This window comes from Arvicanthis niloticus, chromosome 1 (genome assembly GCF_011762505.2).
Source record: "Arvicanthis niloticus isolate mArvNil1 chromosome 1, mArvNil1.pat.X, whole genome shotgun sequence".
NCBI classification, from domain to species: domain Eukaryota; kingdom Metazoa; phylum Chordata; class Mammalia; order Rodentia; family Muridae; genus Arvicanthis; species Arvicanthis niloticus.
In genome coordinates, this window is record NC_047658.1 from 67,833,130 (window position 1) to 67,856,672 (window position 23,543).

General features: G+C 50.8%; 1 protein-coding gene across 1 annotated transcript in view; it reads left to right on the forward strand.

The window, feature by feature from the left end:
• Window positions 1–23,543, forward strand: part of LOC117722973 (guanylate cyclase D) — a 42,845-nt gene that overhangs the window by 14,299 nt on the left and 5,003 nt on the right. The window contains exons 3-16 of the mRNA XM_076941204.1: window positions 488–881; window positions 2,305–2,659; window positions 4,058–4,142; window positions 4,711–4,807; window positions 4,887–5,015; window positions 6,130–6,210; window positions 8,643–8,819; window positions 9,002–9,158; window positions 9,376–9,525; window positions 12,346–12,494; window positions 14,292–14,455; window positions 17,468–17,660; window positions 22,189–22,363; window positions 23,121–23,219. Coding sequence (XP_076797319.1) covers window positions 488–881; window positions 2,305–2,659; window positions 4,058–4,142; window positions 4,711–4,807; window positions 4,887–5,015; window positions 6,130–6,210; window positions 8,643–8,819; window positions 9,002–9,158; window positions 9,376–9,525; window positions 12,346–12,494; window positions 14,292–14,455; window positions 17,468–17,660; window positions 22,189–22,363; window positions 23,121–23,219 — 2,405 coding nt within the window. The remainder of the gene's footprint in view (window positions 1–487; window positions 882–2,304; window positions 2,660–4,057; window positions 4,143–4,710; window positions 4,808–4,886; window positions 5,016–6,129; window positions 6,211–8,642; window positions 8,820–9,001; window positions 9,159–9,375; window positions 9,526–12,345; window positions 12,495–14,291; window positions 14,456–17,467; window positions 17,661–22,188; window positions 22,364–23,120; window positions 23,220–23,543) is intronic.

Sequence of the window (23,543 nt, forward strand, 5' to 3'; positions counted from 1 at the left end):
AGGTGCTTGTATCTTCTGGGGAAATTCATAAACCTCTCTGTGCCTAAGTTTCCTCTCCTGAAAGGTTGATAATGTTAAACACACATCTTCGTGCTGTGGTGGGAGTTTGTTTGTTTTGTTTGTTTGTAGGTAGGATGTTGCCATGTAAGCCCAGTCTGTCCTTAAACTTATAATCCTCCTGCCTCTATGCCTGAGTCCTGAGTGCTGGCATTATGCGTGTATACCCCACAGTCAGTGGTGAATGACTAAATGTGAGGGCACTTGGAACAACCATAGATAAATATCCGTAATTATCAGGGCCCAAGGGTCGAGAGGTCGAGAAGCTGGTGCAGTTTCTGGGATGAAAGGTCAGAGGGTCATCTTAATACAAGGGTATCCTTGATTGAGAGAATATTTTTCTACCTAGATTTGGTGGCCTCAGCCATAATTACATTTAGATTGAGGGAAAATCTCACTTATGCCCAGTATGCTTTGGGGCTGGGGTTAGAAGTGTGACCACAGATTTTGGGAGCTCTAAGGGCTTCAGGATTGGGGTTTCTGACAAAGGCTGGAGTGCACAGGTGACCCTGCATGTCCACCCCCCAGTTGTGGTTCTCTGCATGCACTCGGCACTGCTCGGAGGCCGGGAGCAGACCGCCCTGCTGCACTGCGCGTGGGAGGAGGGCCTGACAGACGGGAGGCTAGTCTTCCTGCCCTACGACACACTGCTCTTTGCCCTGCCCTATCGCAACCGCTCCTACCTGGTCCTGGATGACCGTGGGCCCCTTCAGGAGGCCTACGACGCAGTACTCACTATCAGTCTGGAGTCCAGTCCTGAGAGCCATGCCTTCACTGCTACCGAGATGAGTGGAGAGGCGGCTGCCAACCTGGAGCCAGAGCAGGTGAGTGTGTCAGGTTCTCTCCAGCCATAGAGGGTGGGGCCCTGGGCCAGTGTGTATGCACATTTTAGCTGCTACAGGTCTTTCTGGCTTGGGCTAGTGACCCACCTGGCTAGCCAGCCGCACCCCACTGTGGCCATATGACCTGTGTCTGCCTGCTTAACCCTAAGTATGGGCTTGTGGGCTTGTGGACACTTTCCCTCCCTCTCCTCTTTCCCCTCCCCCTCCCTTTCCTCCTCTCTCTCCCCTCCCCTCCCTCATCTTCCCTTCTGCTCTGCTGTAATTTCCAGTGACAGTGTACTCAATTCTCATCATCGTAATTCCCAGCCACACCTCTTCTCATGGCATCCTACTTCTCCCGACTCAGTCTCTTTAGCAGGTTATGAACACTAGAAGAAGAAAGTGTTAGGCGTGGATTTTTAGAGGTCACCCCTGTGACTTAGAAAGTGTTAGTGGTGGGGTATGGCTACCGGCTTGGTTTTGGCTTATCAGATTCAGCTGAACTCCAGTGCCTGCTTCTGGTTTTGTTGTTGTTGTTGTTTGTTTGTTTTTGAGATAGGGTCTCTCTGTGTATCCCTGGCTTCCTAGGAACTTTGTAGAGCAGGCTGGCCTCAAACTCAGAGATCCACCTACCTCTGCCTCCTGAGTGCTGGGATTAAAGGCGTGCACTACCACACCCGCTTCTTAATGAAGCAAAATAGAAGTGGCTTGAGGTGCTACAGGGATGCAGGTGCCGAAGGCGGTTACTCATCTCTTGACATCTGACATCATCACATGCCAGATGACATGCCAGGTGACATCACAGGTGTCAGGGACCTGTCAATAAACAACAGGCTTCATTCTGTTGGAGAACACAAACAGCAACCAAGAAACAAGACAAATCTAAAGTGATGGTACTGCCCGGAAGGTAGACGAGGATCAAGGGGTGGAGAGGAGTTGGAGCAGAGGAGTGGACAGGATGGGGCAGGAAGCCCCCCAGAAGGAGGTGACACCTGAGTGGACCAGGTGTCACCTGATGGGCCAAAAATTAAAAATATCTTTCTATGTCAAATTCACACCACATACATCATATATTAGCATCATTGTCATATATTGCCGGGCAAGGACACTCTAGCTTATGTGTCTTGTGCTGTCCTTATATAAAGATAGAATTTAGTTCACTTTGTTACTATGTGTGTGGAGCTCTGAGGGATCAGGAAGCATCCCGACGAGAAACTGAACAAAGAAGAGAGGCAGAACCTGCTAGAACCACAGTTTTGCTTTTGGAAGCTTTGACATACATCTGCGTTAGAGGGCAGCACAGTAGTGATGGTAACCATGGAGACAGTGGGGCTGTTCAGTGGGGCTGGGGTAATGTGTGGCCAAAACAATCCTGCAGGCCCCTGAGATGTCCAGGGTGCTAGGATGGAGGACTTTCTCTCCACAGGTGTCCCCGCTCTTTGGAACTATCTATGATGCCGTCATCCTGTTGGCCCATGCCCTGAACCGCTCTGAGACCCATGGAGCTGGGCTCTCAGGGGCTCACTTAGGGGACCACATAAGAGCTCTTGATGTGGCTGGTTTTAGCCAGAGAATCCGAATAGATGGGAAAGGCAGAAGGCTGGCCCAATATATCATCCTGGATACAGATGGTGAAGGAAACCAGTTGATTCCTACCCACATTTTGGACACAAGCACATGGCAGGTGCAGCCCTTGGGAAAAGCTATACATTTTCCTGAAGGGGGCCCTCCAGCCCACGATGCCAGCTGCTGGTTCGACCCCAACACACTATGCATAAGAGGTAATTTACTGTCCACCCACTAATCTCTAATCTGTCTAGCTATTCATCTGCCAACCATCCATCCACACACCTATCCTTACTTCTATCTGCCCACCCATCCTTCCTTACATGCAACTTTCCGTCTGTTCATCCATCCATCCATCCATCCATCCATCCATCCATCCATCCATCTATCCATCCATCCTCCCAATCCATCTATTCATCTAACAATCTTTTCACCTGCCTACCTATCCTTCCATCCATCCACCACTAACCCACTCATTCACCCATCTACCAACCCACGTACCCGTTCCACCTGTCTGGTCTCTCCATGTTTACTCAGCTGTTCCACTCTAAAACTCTCCATGTGGGTAATCAATCCTACAAAGGGGGCAAGAGTAACTATAACAAAGATCTATGGCCATTCATGGGGAAGCCTGACCGTGCACCAGGAGAGACCAGCATGGCCTCCCTTGGATGATCAGGGATAGAGATACTCCCAGCTTATAGCTCTCCTAAGTGCCCCATAGCCCTGTGCGTAGGCTATTACTGTCCGTAGACACCACTAAAGAATTAAAGTTCAGAAAGCCTTGGTGAGCTGCCCAGAGTCCCCCGGGAAGGCAGCGGCTGCGCTCATGCTGGACCCAAGTCTGCCGACTCCAATACAGGGTTCACTTTCCTTATGACCATTGGGGGCTGTGGGGCAAGAGACCCACACAGTTCTCATTTCTGTCAGTCATCTATCCTGTCATCTAATGCACACGTGATCATTGTAGTGGCAGTGACAGTGTTAACCAGACTTGTCCTTGTCCTGCCTCAAACTTTCTGTGCCTCCTTTTGTCCAGGCTCAGCCAACCTAGATTTTCCAGCTCTAATCTACGGACACAGCAACTCTTGCATCTTCCCAAACACTTGCCACCCATCAGACCCCCCTTGATAGGAACGCCTGTATTCTTGACCCTGGTGCCACCTCAGCTTGCTTGACCACATCTGCTCTGTAACATGTGTGTGTTCTGTACCACAGGCAAGCTTGCCTTACACACCAGCTCCTCCCCAGAGCATCATTCATCTCAGTGCCCAACCAGGCAGGACCATCAGCCTCCAGACTAAATGTGAATATGGAGAAGCCTCGTGAGGAGGGAGGAGCGAGCCCTTACCTGCTCACCTGCCCCTTTTTTCTTCTATAAATAGTGACTCCTGCCCCCCCACTCTCCGCCCCACCATTGTTCACTCTCAAGAGTAGGAGAGATCAGGACAAAGACTCTGTCCTCACACAGACAAAGCAGGGCCAGGCCCTCCAGGGCCTTCAGCCTGTAACAGTCAGAGATGGCTAGAGCCCACACAGGATAGGAATTTGAGAAGGCAGCCGCAGTGCTGGGAGGGACTGGCCACTAATGACCCTTGTCTTTTCTTGCATAGGTGTGCAGCCCCTGGGCAGTCTCCTGACTCTGACAATAGCCTGTGTCCTGGCACTGGTTGGTGGATTCCTTGCTTATTTTATCAGGTGAGGTTGACAGGCCTGACTCAGACTTTTTGAGTCCCTGTCCTGTGGGGTCTCCCTTAGCAAACTACAGGGGCTTTCCCCACCTCTACTTCCAGATCTCAGAGCCTCCTTTCCCTCTCTTAGCTGCACTCAACGAGAAGAGCTAGGAGTCCTGGCTGCCTCTCTGTTTGAGACTAGAGGAAGAAGCCTGTGACACTGGATGAGACTCTGCTTTTGAGTTTTAGGCTCCTGTTTGTACAGTGAGAGGCTAGCCAGGCCCATCCCAGGGACCCCTTCTCTTTACAAACATGTCTCCCTTCTATGTACCTGAGTTCAGATGCTCCTGAGCTTCAGTCATATCTGGAAGCAGTTTACGCTCACATCTAACAAAGCCTCAAGGAAACTGGTTTACACACCAGTAAGATCATCGGGCCCTGGAAAGTTGCAGACCTGAGGCCAAGGCCAATGGGCTCTGTATCGGCAGCACTCAGCACCTGCCAGCCCTGAAGCTGGCACAGAATGAGATGTGGAAAGACAAGGAGGAGGAGGTGGGTGCTGGCTCTGACTGAGGCCCTACTTTCATCTTCAGGTTAGGCCTCCAGCAGCTGCAGCTGTTGCGGGGCCCCCATCGGATCCTGCTGACATCTCAGGACCTTACCTTCCTCCAGCAGACTCCCAGCCGGCGGGTGAGTGGGCAGACCTGGGCTGGGTAGGCAGGGGGACAAGCTGCGTCTAGCCTCTTGACACCCCCTGTGCCCATCCCAGAGGTCACACGTGGACAGTGGTAGTGAGTCAAGAAGTATGGTGGATGGTGGGAGTCCAAGGTCGGTGACACAGGGGTCAACAAAGAGCCTACCAGCCTTTCTGGAGCACACCAACGTGGCCCTATACCAGGTGAGGGCTGCTGCCTCCCCATACCAGGCCTGGAACTGGCTGTGGCCAGTTTGGAAGAAGCCAATCAAAGACAGTCTTAGGCTTCTGGGATCCCCATCTTTTGGGGTTTTCCTGGTTGCCCCAGCACATGAGCAGCAGCTCCAGAAACATGAAACAGGAAAAGACACATTGCTCCTCCCAGCATGGTCCATGAGCTGACCTTGGGGATCAGTCTCAGCCACTTAGCTTTGGCCTTGGCCCAGGTCACCCCCCTGCCCAGTGAGACTCCCAGTCCCTAAAGCAGTGAAGGCAGGACTCAACCACAGACACCTCCAGGTAGAAGCTGGGCCTCTGGCTGACAGGATCCTATAGAGAGAAAGGTCAAACAAGCAAGGTTACTTTGCTGAGAACACAGACAATGCCCAGGCACCATTAGTCTCAAGTTTAACTTAATTAGTCTCAAGTTTAACTTCTTTGCCTACTGCTGCCATAGTTACTGACTTTGGCTAATTGTTTCCATAGGAAGCAGCATGAGGCTCCTGGTGCTTATTTTTCCACCTTTCCCCCTGGGCAACCCCACCTTTTCCTTTTCCTACCAAAAGGAGGGTTTCATGACGCACAAAACACAATAGCCAGCAGACTGCAGGTGAGGCTGTACTGAGGAGGCAACCCCCTAGGGACCCTGGCAGAGGGCTGGGACCACAATGAGAGTTGAGACTCATCTCACGTCTCTTCTGAAGCCCCTAGTCACAGCTAGCTTATCACAGGTACCTGAATTCTTCATGGTAAATACTCCAGCTAGGACCCTATTTCCTACCCGTACCTCCTTAGCCGCCACCTTTTGGTTGCTTTGCTTTGCAGGCTGGGAAGCTGAGGCTCAGGGGTCACAGAGCTCCAGGGAGGTCAACTGACGAATGGGCCTCAGGTCCCCCAGTCAAAGCCTTCCCCTGGCCCACCCTGAGTCTCAATAGAAGTCTGTTTACTGTTCCCATTAACCAGCGTAGGCCCAGCTCAGAACACAGAAGAGGGAGGGCATGCACATGGAGTAGACACTGAAGTCAAGAGGTGGTGGGAGTGTCCTGAGTTCACCAGCTAGTGAGCTAAAGCAGGCAAACTCTTGTTCTTGCTTAAACAGGGAGAGTGGGTATGGCTGAAGATGTTTGAGGCAGGTGTGGCTCCTGATCTGCGGCCAAGCAGCCTCAAGTTCCTGAGAAAGGTAGGACTTTAGAGGGAGGCATGTGCTCAGGACACCCTCACTGGTCTGGATTGGTCCCTTTTCTCATGATCACCACCCAGCCAGCATCTCATCAGTGGCATGGTCACCTTCACACACCAGCATCCCCCAAGCCATGTCAACATCCTAACAGAAGTCTCACCATAACTGTCTGGGGGCAGATCTTCCTCTCTCAGCAACGGAACCTGGGAACCACCACATGTCCTCAGCCTTTGCCTACTTCCCGGTGTCCATCCCTGTATCTGCTGTTTCCTGGTGTGCCAGGCAGAGTCCTAGGCTTTGGAGAAGGGAGTCCCAAGAGAGCTTCAGGCATCATCACTGACCTTCCCCCAGGATTGTCACAATCAGAGAGGCACATGGGAGGAAGGACAGGGCCCAGGAAGACCTTGGGTAATGTCCTGCCTCCACAGAACACCCACTTTCCCTGTAAGGCAGAGCAATGTTCCCCAGCCCAGGGGGGTTGTGAGGCAGACAGGAGGTGTATAGGACATCCTAGAGCTGTCCCCTGCAAGACATGCCTTTGAGAAATGGGGAATTTCATTCCATTGTGACTTTTGTTATTTTTTTATTGTTATTCCCAGTATCAGCTATCTTAAATGAAGTTCAGAGAGATGAAGTGGCTGGAGGTGGTTAGGCATTTCCCCTGCAGCCTCTCAAAGAAAAAAAGGTCTTATATGGGGATCAACCAAGTTTGTAGGTTGCTTGGGGTAGTCACAGAACTTCCCAGAGCCTTTATTGTGCCCGTCTGGCTGTCTATTGGTGTATTGCAGTATACTCAAAAATAGTGTCTAAAGTCAACGATGCTTTTTACATCTTATACTTTCATAAGAAAGAAATTTGATTAGGACTTGATTGTTCAGTTCTGTTCAGTTTTGCAGTGGGCAGGGATCAGTCTATGGAGCTCAGCAGTCAGAACTTGGCAAGCCTGTAGGCCAAATCCAACCCAAGGCTTGTCTTTACCTAAAGAGTTGGGACACCGCCACACTCTCTCCTTTGTGTATTGTCTATAGCTGCTTCCCTGCCACAGTGGTGGAAGTGAGTGAGTGTTTGTGACAGGGATGTGTAAAGCCTAAAATATTTACTATCAGGATCATTTCAGAAAACCTTGTGGTTTCTCGGTCCAGAGGGACTGAGAGCGTCATTCCCATCGTGGGCAGGGCAGTTAAGGACTAAGCTACACAGGATGTGATTTCATTTTTATACTCTGAAGGTGTCTACTGGGCTCCCTGGATCCAGAGAAGGACTTCATACTTAGGGTGCTACAAGCCATAGGAGTGGAAACTAATCTCTGAACCCCAAAACATACAAGTCCAGCCCACTGTGCTCAGAAGTTCATATTAGTCACTGAGCACACTCGGGGTGGGGGGAGATCAGCGGTCACCTCTGCATGGCAGGACTGTCAAAGACTTCAAGGTCATTCTTATTTCTCCATGTGTGTTGCTGCCTTGGGCGTGTCAGAGGAGGGAGAACATTTAGTTGAGTCCTGAGTCATCTTTGTGAAGAAAGCGGTGCCAGACAAGGGTTTACTCTGTCCTGCCTGGGCCCAGCCACTGGGGTGGGGGCTGCTTTTTTTCACTGCGGGAAGGAACCCTTGAGCTCTCCTTCCTCCTGCAATCCTGGGCCCAGCCACTGGGGTAGGGGATGCAGGAGAGAGGATGAGTAGTTTTCAGATCAATGACTTCAGTCAGGTTGAGAAATAGACCTAGATCTGATTATTGGAGATACTGACAGCTCCCCCACTCATCCAATCATGATGCTTCCAGTCATTCCTTCATACATACATACATACATACATACATACATACATACATACATCTATTCATCCATCCATCTATCCATCCATCCACGCATCCATCCATCCATCCATCCATCCACCCATCCACTCATCTATCTGCCCATCTGTTCATCTATCCATCCATCCATCCATTCATCTGTCCTTCCATCCATTTGTCTGTCCATCCGTCTGTCTATCCATCCATCCATTTATCTCTCCATCCATCCACCCATCTAACCATCCATTTCTCCATCCATCCATCCATCCATCCATCCATCCATTTTCCATCTATCTGTATGTCTGTCCATCTGTCTATCCATTCACCTATCCATCTATTCATTCATCTCTCCATCTATCTATTTACCCATCAATGTGTCTATCTGATCATCCACCCACCTATTTCCTCATTCAATTCCTGTGCATTTATATTCATCAACTCATTAATCCATGCATTCAGTTGTCCCACCTATCAACCATCCACCATCATCTACCTACCCACTGCCTATCCATCTTTCTACCTGCTTATCCCCTTGTCCACCTGCTCATCCAGCCACCCACCCATTGACCTTATTACTCATCTATCTCAGGGGGCCTTGATGAAGGACCCCCAGGGACTACAAGGTGCCTTTTACCTCTGCAGATGCGGGAGATGCGACATGAGAATGTTACTGCCTTCCTGGGCCTCTTTGTGGGCCCTGGGGTTAGTGCCATGGTGCTGGAGCACTGTGCCCGTGGCAGCCTGGAGGACCTGCTGCGGAATGAGGACCTGAGGCTAGACTGGACCTTCAAGGCCTCCTTACTGTTGGATCTGATCCGAGTGAGAGCCTCTCCAGGAGCTGAGTCAAGGGGTAGGGGGAGATGGGAAGTGCTCAGATTTCCTCTGCTTTTAATAATCTATCCAACAGGGCAGAAGCAGGGCTGAAGCCAGAAGGCCACTGGGTCCTGTGGACATTCCACAGTCCTTCTCACTCCTCACTGGACCCCTGTGTCCCCTCCCAGGGCTTGCGGTATCTGCACCATCGACATTTCCCCCACGGGCGCCTCAAGTCCAGGAACTGTGTGGTGGACACGCGCTTTGTGCTCAAGATCACGGACCATGGTTATGCAGAGTTCCTGGAGTCTCATTGTTCTTCCAGGCCCCATGCAGCCCCAGAAGGTCAGCTTGGGAGCAGGGAGCCATGAGTAGCATGTGATACATTGATGCTGCTGAAGCAAGGGAAGGGGGTCACAGTTTCTGAGTTGGGATCTGGAACTAATGGCTTTTTCTGTTCTGGAAGAACCTGAGGTCCTTAACTTGGGAATCCAGGAAAGCAGACTTAAGTCCTCTCAGGAACAGGGTGTGATGGCCGTGTGACCCTTTCCTGTGATTGCAGAGCTTCTGTGGACGGCTCCTGAGCTGCTGCGGGGGCCTGGGGGGCCTGGGAAGGCCACCTTCAAAGGTGATGTTTTCAGCCTGGCCATCATCCTTCAGGAGGTACTGACCCGAGACCCACCCTATTGTTCCTGGGGACTCTCAGCAGAAGGTACACATCTTCCTCCCCTTCTTGGCCTCTCTGGCTGCTGTCTTGGATAGCTAGGATGTTCTGTGACTTTCAGAAAAGTTGGGCACACATGTCCAGAGCCCAGCCATGAGAACTGGGTCTCCTTGCCTTAAGTCAGGCAGCCTGTAGCAACTTCCCCAAGAGGTTTGGCCAGTTATGGACACTGTGTGAGCAGTAACCCCTTGCTTCTTCTCCCAAGGAAGATGTGTGTCTCCCACACACATCTGTAAGTGCTCCTTCCTGGGCCATGTGTCCCCTCTCAGCCTATCCCCGCCCTGTGTCCATACAGATCTCAGTTCTGCTCTATTTACACAGCACACAGCCACTTTGAGTCTCAATGTTCTCATCTTTAAAATGGAGTTCCAATTAAACTGTGTTGGACGTCAGGCTCTGTGGCTGACTTGGCCAGGCAGCATCGTGTTTGGAAGCTTGGTTACTTGCCCAGATGGTACTTTATCTATCCAAAGTCTCTCTGTCTCCATTTTCCAAGTGTTAGCTACACATGCTTCCCTCATTGCCACCTACCTTGTAGATGGGTTTTTTTTTTTCTCTTGCTACCCTAATCCCAGGACCAGGCTTCAGAAATGTCCTTTCATTCTGTCTTCCAACTGTTCCTGCAGTTGTCCCTCCATCCCACATCCTCCCAGTCCCAGAGACGTGTCTTCTTATCCAGGCAATGTATTCTAAAGAAACAGGAGCCAACACTGTTGAAAACAGAGACATGTTGGGTGTGAACAGTGGACCTGGCCCAGCAAGAGAACCTGGAGAGCAGCCTAGGCCATTGCTCTCATCCTGCTTGCATTTTTAAACCTAGAGTATGCTGGAATGCAGGTCTGGGAGGATGGCTCAGTCAGTAAAGCTCTTTCCAAGCAATCATGAGGACCTGAGTGTGGGTCCCCAGCACCCACATAAAAAGCTGGGTATATTGTCACAGCACCAGGAAGGAAGAGTCAGGAGGAGCCCAGGGAATGCTAGCCAGACAGTTTAGCCTAATTGGCAAGCTCCAGATTTACTGAGAGATTCCATCTTGAAAAATATGAGGGAGATTGATTAAGGGAGACACCCAACATCGACCTCCGGCCTATATATGCATGCCATCCATACATGTGCACCCCTACTCTACACCCACCCCCATAGACACCCTACCCAGAGTGCTGGAGCCCCTGCGCTGTCTTCAGCTTTTACTATGTGCTGACTGCAGCAACCCCGATGACAGATGCTACTCAGAAACCCGAGATGCTTTGAAATGGATTTACATTTCATTCATCACGATGCAGTCGGTATGCTTTTAAAACGCAGCTGCCCGAGTGGGCACGGTCTATATCACTTCCATCTGCATGCACCTCTTTGTAAGCACACAGTCTCTCAGGCTCTGTGGTTTGAGGCCCTGGGAGTCTGACGCCTGGGGCTGGGACCCTCTAGACAGGCTGAGTGGAAATCAAGTGTATTCTCATGTCTGCTTTTTACTGTCCTGTATAGGTGCCTCCCACCCCAACTCAAGGAGCCTCAGTTTCCCTGTCTATAACGTTGGACATTAGCAGACAATGTATGATAGCACCAACCTGTAACTTCAGCATTTGGGAAGCAGAGGCAGGGGATAGCAAATTTGAGTATACTCTAAGCTATATTGTAAGTTCCAGACAAGAATGGACTACCCTGTTTCAAAGACACAGCAATCCGGGCTGGGGATGGATCTCCTTTGGTAGAATGCTAGCCTAGCATGAACAAAGCCCGGGATTGGAACGTTTAGCATGCTATAACCAGGCATGGTGGCACGTGGCTGTAGGATTGGGAGCAACACTTGGGATGCATGGTGATCAGAAATTTGAGATCATCTTTGTCCTCATAATAAGTTTGAGGCCAGCCTGGGATAGACCCCATCTCAAACAAAACAAACAAACAAAAACCTACCAAAAAAACCAAAACTATACAGAGACAGTAATTCCCTCACTATCTCCATCAAAGTGGCCAGCCTAGGGTGGAGAGAAGAGAATTGTAGAGGAAGATCTTTCTCCTCACAGGCTCCATGACTGGAGGGTCTCAGGCCTCCTTGGGGGTTCCCCTGCTATGCCCCGAGCTGCATAAACTATGCAGATGAAACCTGTGTTGGGCTGCGGGCTCAGAGCTGGAGTGTAAAGCCCAGCTCCTCCTCTCTTCGGTCTTGATGAATTCTTGGCTCTGCCAGTGGCAGGTGTCTGGAGTGGGGTGTGGAACTGGGGCATTGGGTGGCAGAGCCAGAGAGCCAGGACACTGGTCTCTCTGGCCTTGATACAGTGGGATGGCCCTCGGCCTGTAGAGCAGAAATACCTGGATGCTAGGGCTGTGTTCTCCTCATTTTTGCATAGTCTCTGGATGTGCAGACTGGTAGGGAGAGCTGTGTGGTCAGGTTTCAAAAACAAGGCTAGAACAGCAGCCTTGGGGAGAGCCTGTCAGGTGCCAGGCTCCACCTTCCACACCTCCTTCTCAGCATCCTTCAGGAGGAAGCCCTTGCTAATCCCATTTCACAGATGAGGAGACTAAGGCTGGTGTTTACTCTCTTTTCCACCACCCCATAGAGAATGATAGTATATTCAGAATTTAAACCTAGTTCTCCTCGTCCAAATCTTCCTCTGGCCACAGCCTGAAGGAGACCCAGGAGGATAGCAAGGTGGTATGCACTGACCAGCCATGCAGGAATCATGGATGAAAGAGCTTGGGAGTGTCCCTAAGGCCCAAATTCCCCCTTCTCTGCCCTGCCCCCAAGACCCCTCCTACAGTTTCTCAGGACACTTTGACCCAAGGTATCCATGGGGTTTGCTACAGAGATCATCCGGAAGGTGGCATCTCCCCCTCCTCTGTGCCGGCCGCTGGTGTCCCCTGACCAGGGTCCTCTCGAGTGCATCCAGTTGATGCAGCTGTGCTGGGAAGAAGCTCCAGATGACAGGCCAAGCCTGGACCAGATTTACACACAGGTCAGTGTTCCCCAGAGGAGCAGGTGCCTATAAGCAATCCTGTCCACAGGCTTCGTTGGCCCCGGGCAGGCCTCAAGCATTTCCGGGGCCTGGAAATGCCAGGTAGTGAGGGGACATAGGCCAGCAACGACAGTCTTAGAGAGCCATGTTTGCCAGTGCTATCTTGAGTGTTCAGCCCCTGTTGTAAGTCACTCCATCCTGAAGGTGACCCTTTGATATACAGCACCACTGTCTTGCCTCTGTAGAAGATAAATGAGGCAGAGACAAGTACCCAAGGGATGTGCTTGATGACCTGTCTGTCTGAAGAGCCTCACCCAGAACCAGGCCCCCTAGCACCTGAGAAGCCCTTAGTGACTATGGAGACAACCCTGGTTTCCAAGTCACTGAGAAGATTAGAGGGACTCTGGAGTCCCTTGACCTGCCATGGGACTGCAGTGGAATGGCTGAGGCAAGCCTGCACGAGTTTTCAGGGCTATGTGGGCCTGACTGGGCAGGACAGCTCTCCTCCAGGACCAGCCCATCAAACCCAGGGGCATATCTCTGCCTCCTGTTCTAATCTCATAGTTCCGAGACACATCGACAAGTTACCAAGGTGAAGTTCATCAAGCCAGAGGAGCAGGTGAGAAGGGGCAGAGGCAGCATGGGAGGCAGAGACAAGCGGAAAGGTTCCTTGGGATGTTGGCACACGTGCCCATGTGTAGTGTAGCATCATGGGTAACATCCACTTCACAGATGGGGACCTGGATTTCAGAGTTACCAAGCTCCAAGGCTTATGATGGGGGAAGAGAGATGAGTTAGAATGAGCAACAGGTTCCTAGAACACCAGGCTGTCACCTATCTGTGGAGGTTAGAGGTCATCCTAGTTAGGAAGCCAGGGGATGAGGCACGGGCTCTGAGTGAAGAGCACCTGTGAGAAAGGCCCCTGCCTGAGGCCCATGACAGAGAAGGGTGGATGGGCATGCACTGTGCTTGGCTTGACAAAGGTGGGATAGCATCACACAGCAGGAAGGGTAGAGTCAGACGGCCTGAACTAGCTGTGGCAACTCTTATCCACTGGCTTGGCTAACTAAACTCCCCCCTTTCTCTTAGCCTTTTATATGTTGCCTGGAAAGAGAAGTTGTTTGTGGTCCAGTGTCCTAATATGGAAACCCAAAGGAGGTTTCTTTCTGCTGGGCACTGGCAGTACTTGTTTTTTTTTTTTTTTTTTTTTTTTTTGAACAATGGGTTTGATCCTCTGTTTCCATTTGGCTTTGTTGCTAAGAAGCTCGCATCTAAATAATGATAAATTTCTACCTGCAAGCCTCACTCCTGGATTTAACTATTCTTTTTAATCTTTAGTCTCCTTTGGTCCTAATACCCTCAGGTATTTAAAGGTTGACGTAAAGCAGAGTTTCGTATATTTTACTTATCTATCTGTCTGCCCATCCATCTGTCTGTCAGTCCATTTGTCTGTCCATTTGCCCATCCATCCATCACTTATCCATCCATCCACTCACCAGGCCCCCACTCATTCATTCCTATATCCATCATGACTCCATCCATCCATCTGCCATTACTGTGAGACCTGGGTTTATTGATGATAATGCCAGGACACAAACCCCTCTGCCAAGCTTCTCTTCCTACTTGCTCATCCCACACAGAGGTTCCCCCAGAACCCTTGGGGTCCCTGTCACCTGATGATTCACATATCATTTCATTCCACCTCCCCAGGCTGGGGCTCTGCCTGGCTCACTCCCAAGCAGTGTGCAGGAGGCAATGATCCTTATGAACGAAACTGAGATCTTGTTCTCTCTTCAGTTCAAAAGCATCAACCAAGGCAAGAAGACAAGCGTGGCTGACTCCATGCTGCGGATGCTGGAGAAGTATTCCCAAAGCCTGGAAGGTCTGGTCCAGGAGCGGACTGAGGAGCTGGAACTGGAGAAGCGGAAGACAGAGAGGCTGCTCTCGCAGATGCTCCCTCCGTGAGTGCCCTGGAGTGCCAGTGTGCCTCTAGTCTACTCTCCTCTGGAGTTCTAGAACTCAGGAGGTGCTCAGGAATTCATTCCTACACACTGTGTGAGCACACGTGTGTAAGGGCACAGAAGTCCTTGTGCTCACAGACACGCACTAGGAGAACCTGGAATGTTATGCACACAGAATTGTTTCTTCAAGGAGAGGAAGGCAAAATAACATTTTCCACCCACTGGAGCAGACAGGCTTTCTAGCCTGGTGAGCTTTGTGCAATCTGTGTGGCCAGAGCCGGCACCAGACACTCCCCAAGACCCTTCTCTTAAAATTGTTTTTTCTCAGTCACTCTATATAACTGTCTTTATGGAACTTTACAAGATGTTTCAACTTTACAAAGAGTTTCAACACAGTCAGGTCTGATCTGTATTCAGCTTACTTTGTTCCTCAAAGAGATTTAGGTATGCTTTGTTGTGCAGGCAGGATTGAGTTTTCATCAGATTGTGCTGTGCTTAAATGCGCCTAAGGTAAACAACTCGGGGTGAAACTCCCGGAGTTTGAACCAACCCTGGCTCCTGAGTGGTGTTGCACCAAACTGCCTTCTTGCCTCCAGCGGCTCTCTCACCGCTGCCCACAGAGGAGACCCCCTGTAACCATTGTTCACTGTGGGGCTATTTTTCATTCCTTGTGCTAAAACCTTCCCTTGATATCAGGTCTTTGGCTGTTGATTGCTTAAAGTAGGAACGGAGAATACAAAACATTCCTATCATCAGGATGCAGAGGAGTATAGAACAAGCCGTCTTTAAGTAAGGTCCAAGAATGCAATGGCCCTAAGAAATCATAGGAACAGAGAGCCCTGGCTGGAGCCCCACCGTTTTCATACTAGCATTGATGCGCTTGAGATCATGTAACAGTTGAAATTTAGTATTCGCTTTTTTATGAATTACAAAACTAGGGGGATTCCAAGGACTGGGGAAAGGCTCTGTATATCCTAGTTGTTACTGCTCCTGTGCTAGAAGTTGGGCTTGTTTTAATTTTTCCCCACAAAAGAGCCACAGGTCAATCCATACTGGGTCAGTTTCTCCCTTGATTCTGGGGCTTTGGTTGCCCCCTGGGAGTCAAATATGGATCACCATACCTTTTGGGCATCATGGAAAAGGGGGAGTGGCCTGGATCCTGGGTGGAGCTTGGAGCCTTGGGCTGGACATGCTGATATACGGGTGGAGACAAAGGCAGCTTCAAAGGCAGTTGCTTAGTGACACTGCCACCATCTCCATAAAGGTTGAAGCCACCCATTTCTTTAGCAAGTCTTGCCCTCTGCTGAAATGTGTCTGGAGGATCTCCTCTTTATTATGGTCCTCTTGAAGAGAGTCCATTACTACAGTCTAGATTTCAAAATAACGGACAGTGATTTTATCGCCCTTTTCATGGGTTCCTTTTACATTAGCTCCTATGTTTCCAGTTGTTGACAGCAATGGTTCCTTGTTCAGAAAACCAAGGGCTATATTTTACAGTCATTTGCACTAAGTCACAGAGCTGTTGTTCCCCTGCATTTTTTTGTTGGTGGTGGTTGTTTCATTTCATTTCAAGATAGAGTTTCTCTGTGTAACCTTGGCTGTCCTGAAACTCACCCTGTAAACCAGGTTGGCCTCAAAGTAGAAGCTCATAAGATATCTGACCCCCTCTGCCTCCCAAGTGCTTGGATTAAAGGTGTGTGTCATCACCACCAGGCGCTCCCCTGGATTTTAACAGACACCTCAATAATTGCATAAAATGCATGGCCTCTGATGACTGAGAGCCCACGAGGTATCACTCTCTGACTTATAGTGGCAGCTCCTTGGGTGACAGAACCAAACTCCTACCCTCTGCTTCTATTTAAAGAGAGAATCTCACTTCTCTGAGGGTCAAGCCCTCCATGCTGGGCATCAGATGAGAGCATTTCTGTGACCTCTGTGGGCAGCAGTGGGAGAGCCGCTGAAGGCAAGAAGGCAGTTTGGTGCAACACCACTCAGGAGCCAGAGTTGGTTCAAACTCCGGGAGTCCCACCCCGAGTTGTTTACCTTAGGCGCATTTAAGCACAGCACAATCTGGTGAAAACCGTCCTTGCAATGACGAACTCAATCCCGCCTGCACAACAAAGCATACCTAAATCTCTTTGAGGAACAAAGTAAACTAAATACAGATCAGACCTGACTGTGTCGAAACTCTTTGTAAAGTTGAAACATCTTGTAAAGTTCCATAAAGATGGTTATATAGAGTGACTGAGAAAAAACAATTTTAAGAGAAGGGTCTTGGGGAGCGTCTAGTGCAGGCTCTTGCCACACAGATTGCACAAAGCTCACCAGGCTAAAAAGCCTGATTGCTTTCACCTTCTTCGGGGAAAACAGGTTTTGCTGTTGAAGGAACAACCCTGTGTGTGTACTATTCCAGTTCCCCTGATGAATGTCTGTAAGCACAAACACCTTCATGCCCCTACACATGTGTGGGTGCTTCAGTGCACGTGTATGTGCATATGTGTGAGAACAGAAGTCAACCCCAAGTGTCATTTCATAGAATACTTTCCATGTTGTCTTTTTGAGATAGAGTCTCTCTTCGTGGCCTACAATTTGGCTGGGCTGACTGACTCCCTAGAAACCTTCCAGTCTCTACGTCCTTGGCGCTGGGTTTACAAGCACGTATGCCACCCTGTGCTTTTTATTTGGGTTCTGAGGATCAAGCACAGGTCCTCCTGCGTGCTCCTTCACTGACTGACCCCCTCCCCAGCCTCATTTCTTCTCATCTATCTAAGGTATTTTTCTAGCCTTTCTCCATATATTGGACACTGAGCTATGCATATCAGAGTTGAGCTCCTACTGCCCCACACCCTGAGAGCAAGGGGTGACCACAGTGCTCCCAGCTTAATTCTGAGAAAGTCAGGACGGGTGCATCCAATGTGACTGACCCACTGGCTAACTGGGGACTTCCTATCATATCCCCAGTCTCCAAGCTGGAAAAAACAGGGTCCTCATATGGCCCCTCTCGCCTCTCAGGTCTGTCGCCCATGCTCTAAAGATGGGGACAACTGTGGAGCCTGAGTACTTCGACCAGGTCACCATCTATTTCAGTGACATCGTGGGCTTCACCACCATCTCAGCCTTGAGTGAGCCCATTGAGGTGGTGAGCTTCCTCAATGATCTCTACACACTGTTTGACGCTGTCCTAGACAGCCATGATGTGTATAAGGTGAGGACAACAGGAGACCTGCTTCTCCCTCGTTCTGTAGCATGCACTGCTAATTTGTTTCCAATCACTCACTTTGTGCACTCACTTTGTATCAATTAACTACTGCTGTGTAACTAATAATCTCAAAGTCCATTATCATACAATCTCGCCTGGGATTGGCACACTGTTTTTCCTGACAAATTCTGTTGGCCAAGGGAGACAACTTGAAGAGGTGAAAGACGCAATACCACCTGTGGATAGGAGCCATTGTAGCCACATTGCAAGGGATGTGAATCCAAAAAGGGATGGAGTATATCATTTGAGTTTATTTCTTCATAGTGTTCATGTGTCCATGATGTCTGTCTATCCTTTAACATTTTTCATGGGCAGGCCTTTCTGTGCTTGGAACATGGGTATACAGATAAGCCAGTTCTGGTTCCCACCCTGCAGGAGTTCTCAGACCTGTAGGTGGCAGGTGACAATAGTCCCTATGACTGTGACAGTGAGAGAAGGTTGAGGGAGTGAGGAGAGCAGGGAGGGCTTCCTGGAAGAGGAAGCTTCCTCCCAGCACTGTCCAGTGAGGCCACTTCAGCAGGCATTGTGGGACCACAAGCAAGCACCTGAGGCTCAAGAGGGCTGTAGTAGGGAATTCCAGATGGGTCACTGAAGAACATAGCATGGGCCAGCAGTAGAGGTGAGAAGACAGGCATCAAGACCTTGGGAGAGGCAGCAAGACTTTCTGTCACCTGTTTCTGATGGGGGTCTGGATCCTGGGTTTGGTTCCAGGCTGGCCAAATGTCTTCCCTTCTCTGGGCCATTTTTTTTTTTTTTTTAAATCTGTGGATTAAACAACTCCTATGCTGGCAGTTCACAGGAGACACAGAAATGTGTCAGCTGCAATTGGGAGAGCAAGTAGTTCACTGTTTCCTCCACAGCTCAGCTGCGCTATAGAGACCCTCCTGCTGCCTGCCTCCTGCTGCCTGCCTCCTGCAGCCCTGCCTCCTGCTGCCTGCCTCCTGCAGCCCTGCCTCCTGCTGCCCTGCCTCCTGCTGCCCTGCCTCCTGCAGCCCTGCCTCCTGCAGCCCTGCCATTTATGTTGGTCTAGGAGCTGATGCCCCAGCGAAGCTCCAGAAGTAACAGAGAAGGTGGAGAGGGGGTTCAAATGTTACCCTACCCAGGCCCTGTTGGTTTTTGACCCTGTGTGTGTCCAGCAACTTCTTCAGGCCACAGCCCTTGGGTGATAGAGACAGGGCAGCTTCTGGATGGAGTCAAGGGATGGAACAGGCAAACTGCTTGCATTATTTGTAGTGCCTCAGCACTTACTGAGCACCTACTGTATACAAGATGCTGGGTTAAGGGCTTTGTGTGCATGACTTAGGAGAAAATAGCTGGCACCCCGAATTTACAGATGAGATGGCAGAGGTGAAGTGGCCTGTGTGAACCTCAGGGCTGGACTTGCCATTGGGACCTCAGCCCCTTGTAGGAAGTTCACCCTCTTTGTGACATAGATTCTCTTGGGATACAGTGGCAGGTCACAGTGGCCCATGAGCCCTCTGCGGTTGACCCAGCTCTTCTCTGAGTGCATTTGCTGCTGCTCCCCCTCTTTGGACAGCCATGTTTCTCTGAGTGTTCAAGGCTCACACCATCAGACCTTCTCACGTGACCCTTCCTCTTCCTGATTCACCCATATTTCCCTCTTTCCCTGCCCCCACAACCCCCGTTAGCCATCCTTCCAGTCTCCCCTCTGCTCTCTTGCCTTCCTGACATGGGTAGGTGCTCTCCTTGGCTCTCTCAAAACTCCCCTTGGCAGAATTTGTTGATTCAGTCCAAAGGTCCAGAGAGGAAGGAAGCCTGCCTGGGTCTACACAGACAGCAGCAGAGCCACGACAAACCCCAAGTGTCCACGGGGCTGCCACAAGCTCTCTCCCGCAGACAGGACAGTGGTGACCACCAGGTGCCTCTGCCACCAACACTTGAGACCGCAGCCTCTCTTCTGCTCCCCCTAGGGACTCCATGGCTCCTAGTGATGTCTAGAAGGCCAATGGCCCACACCCCAGCCTCCCCTGGGTCCCACAGGTCTCCCTGAGCCTCCAAGCTTTGATCTGCTCCGAGTTACCCCTGGCCTGTCTCTCCTGCCTCTGCCAATCTTTTCTCACACATGTGGCCCTCCCAGCTCTGAATCACGTCTCAGCTCTGCTCTGAACTCTAGCCAAGAGGCCTGCATCTTCCCAGCAGAGGGAAATGAAATCAAACAAGGCCTGCACACCCCTCCAGATGTGGGGAACAGCAGGTCCAGTCTCTGTGATATGTGATGCATCTCTCATCACTCCCCCCATCTGCCTTTGTCCCCCCACCCATCAACAGCAGGATCTAGTTACCGCTTTGAATCTTTTCTGGGCTGGGAAGCAGCAGCCATATAACCACTTCCTGCATGGGTGGAGGTATTGAAGGGGGTGAGGGAGAGAGTAGGGGATAAGGATGGGGGTTGGGAATGGGTGCAGGGCAGAGGGACCACCGCAGCATCAGCATTGCTGGGTGAGCAACTTTCTGTACATAGCAAAGAACTGGGTGCTGGGTCGAGGCTTGGGACAGGAGAAAAGGGACAAGAACAGCTGTGGTTCCCCAGCTCAGCCTGCTGTGTGAGGTGAGGTCCTAGCCATCTCAGCCATCAAACAGCCCCAAAGCTTGTCCACCCCCTGAGCCCTAGGCTACCCTTAGTGAAGCACAGGGTTGAAATGCCAGTGGCTCAGGTCTGCTCTACAGATTAGAGAAACTCTAGTCCTTTGCCTTTGTCACCAACAGAAGGCTAGCAGTGGCTGACTGCAGCCCTTCCCCCATTGTGCCCTTGGTGGGATGGTTTAGCCCTTCACACACATAAAGCTCAGAGAGGGCAAGATTCCCTCATGGAGGGTGCATAGCAAGTCAGTGGCACAGTTAGAGTCCACAAGCACGCTCAGTGGAATGCAGCTCTTCGTCGTGCTTCTCCTCTATGGTAGCCTCCCCTCTGAAGGAAGCACATACAACAGGCAGCCATGGTCTCCCTGCAAGTGGCTGCTCATCACCAGGCAGCTCGGGTACCCCACCTCTGTGAGGCCAGTGTGGCTGACCCCACAGTGCTGGACTGGGGTGGGGGGCAGCTGGTAAGAGCCAAGGAACATGGCTGACGTGGGGGTGTGTGTGGCATGGTGGTGTCCCAAGAAACAACACTAACAGTAGAGGGGTGCGGTGGAGGGGGCATCACGCCAACCTCAGGTCCTGGGGCTGCAGGGGGCTCTGTGGGAGTAGTGTTAGAGCTGGCTCTGCTAACTCATTCCGCATACAGCTCACAGGGAAGACAATGTGCCTGCAATGGAAGCTCCCTGTGTGTGCAAGGAGCAGAACTGCGGTGGTTCCAGAACTTTCTTTCCGTCCTTTACCTCCTCCTCTTTAATTTGTGTCTGTCTGTCTGTCTGTCTGTCTGTCTGTCTCTCTCTCTCTCTCTCTCTCTCTCTCTCGGTGTGTGTGTCTGTCTGTCTGTGTCTGTCTGTGAGATGTCTGTCTCTCTCTGTTTCTGTGTGTGTGTGTGTGTGTCCGTCTGTGTGTGTCTGTGTGATCTCTCTCTCTCTCTCTCTCTCTCTCTCTCTCTCTCTCTCTCGGTGTGTGTGTCTGTCTGTCTGTGTCTGTCTGTGAGATGTCTGTCTCTGTGTGTCTGTCTCTCTCTGTTTCTGTGTGTGTGTGTGTGTCCGTCTGTGTGTGTCTGTGTGATCTCTCTCTCTCTCTCTCTCTCTCTCTCTCTTTCTCTCTCTCTCTCGGTGTGTGTGTCTGTCTGTCTGTGTCTGTCTGTGAGATGTCTGTCTCTGTGTGTCTGTCTCTCTCTGTTTCTGTGTGTGTGTGTGTGTCCGTCTGTGTTTGTCTGTGTGATCTCTCTCTCTCTCTCTCTCTCTCTCTCTCTCTCTCTCTCTCGGTGTGTGTGTCTGTCTGTCTGTGTCTGTCTGTGAGATGTCTGTCTCTGTGTGTGTCTCTCTCTGTTTCTGTGTGTGTGTATGTCCGTCTGTGTGTGTCTGTGTGATATCTGTCTCTGTGTGTCTGTCTCTCTGTTTCTCTCTCTCTCTCTCTCTCTCCCTGTGTGTGTGTGTGGTATGAAGAGAAAAAGAGTGTGCATGTGTTTGTGTGCATATGTGTGGAGAACAGAGGACAACTGTGGAATCAGTTCTCTCCTTCGACCATGAGGGTTCTGGGCTCAAGCTCAGGTCACCAAACTCAGCTGCATACACTCTTTCCCATGGAGCCATCATGCACACGCACACGCATGCACACACACACATACACACACACACACACACACACACACACACACACACACACACACACACACACACAGTCACCTGCCTTACAGACAGAAGCCACCCGAAGCTCGAAGCTCTCATCAGTGCCAAGTGCCTGGGCCTGGAAGTCTGGCAGAGGCTGCAGAGTGTGTGAGATCTGGGGGTGGTAGGGTAAGGGCTGTTGATTGGTGGCATGTAGGTTTGGTGTGTGACAAGCTGTCCCAACGTGAGGTTGTTGTTTGTAGGTGGAGACCATAGGGGATGCCTACATGGTGGCATCTGGGCTCCCTCGGCGCAATGGAAGTCGACACGCTGCTGAGCTCGCCAACACGGCCTTGGACATCCTTAGCTATGCAGGCAACTTCCGGATGAGGCATGCACCCGATGTGCCCATCTGTGTCAGGGCTGGGCTGCATACAGGTAGGCAGGGGGCCATGGCCTGGCCAGATGAACCCGCAGAATTCCCAGGGGCACTGCGGTGGGTCAGCTCTAGTACTGCATCTGGGCCTCTGGCATCCCGACACTCTGTGAGAAAGTTTTGTTTCTGTCTACCAAAGGGTCTAGACACTCAGATTCATAAATTTTACTTGGTTTGAAGTTTTCTGCCCTTAGTGTCTGATCAAGGGTAGCTGATTCCACATTGAAAAGTCAATAGTCTGACTGAAGAGGCAGAAACATCCTGTAGTCATGAGGACAACTAAATGTCTGCCAACCTGGGTGTGGGAGAGGCCTCACAGAAGGGTCTCTATGCTCTTCCCACCCCCATGGCTCCTCCTACAGGGTCAAGCATAGAGTCGAGGCCCCTGTAGCTTCAATACCCTCAATGACCTCTACAGTCTCCCCTTTAGCTCCCCACCAGCCTCTCCCCCACGTTCAGCTATAGTTTCCCACATTGAGCCTCATCTCCTGCCCACTCATCTTCCCTTCAAGACACATCAACTGCCACTTCTCCAGGTTGCTTCCCTCATCTCAGCACTGGCTGCTGTTTCCCTGACTCCCACATGGCCAGGCCCCAGCCCAGAGCCTAGCACATGCATGGCCTCCCTCAGAATTGCTACTTACTCCAGACACCATGACCCTCAGCTCAGGACATACAGAGGGTAATGGGTTGGCATGGGAGGTGGACCCTGGAACTTCTGTCTGGCCCCTGGGTTCCCCAGACATGTTTGGTTTTCAGGGCCCTGTGTGGCAGGTGTTGTGGGTCTCACCATGCCTCGGTACTGCCTCTTTGGGGACACCGTCAACACTGCCTCCAGGATGGAATCCACTGGGCTTCGTGAGTGTCTCTGACTTCTATCCCAGACCTGGGAGAAGTCTTTCTCAACAAACCCAGACTGGCTATGGGAAACAGTATTCAGTTACCATGTCCCCTCCTGGTGACAGCATACTCTAGGGTGCAGCACAGGAAACAGAAGGGAAGGATGTGTGTTCTTTTTTTGTTTGTTTGTTTGTTTGTTTCGTTTGGGGTTGGAATGTATTTTTGTTTTTGTTGTAGTTGTTGTTGTTGTTGTGGGTTTTTTTTGTTTTTTTTTTTTGGGGGGGGGGTTGAGGCAGGGTTTCTCTGTGTAACCCTGGCTGTCCTGGAACTCACTCTGTAGAC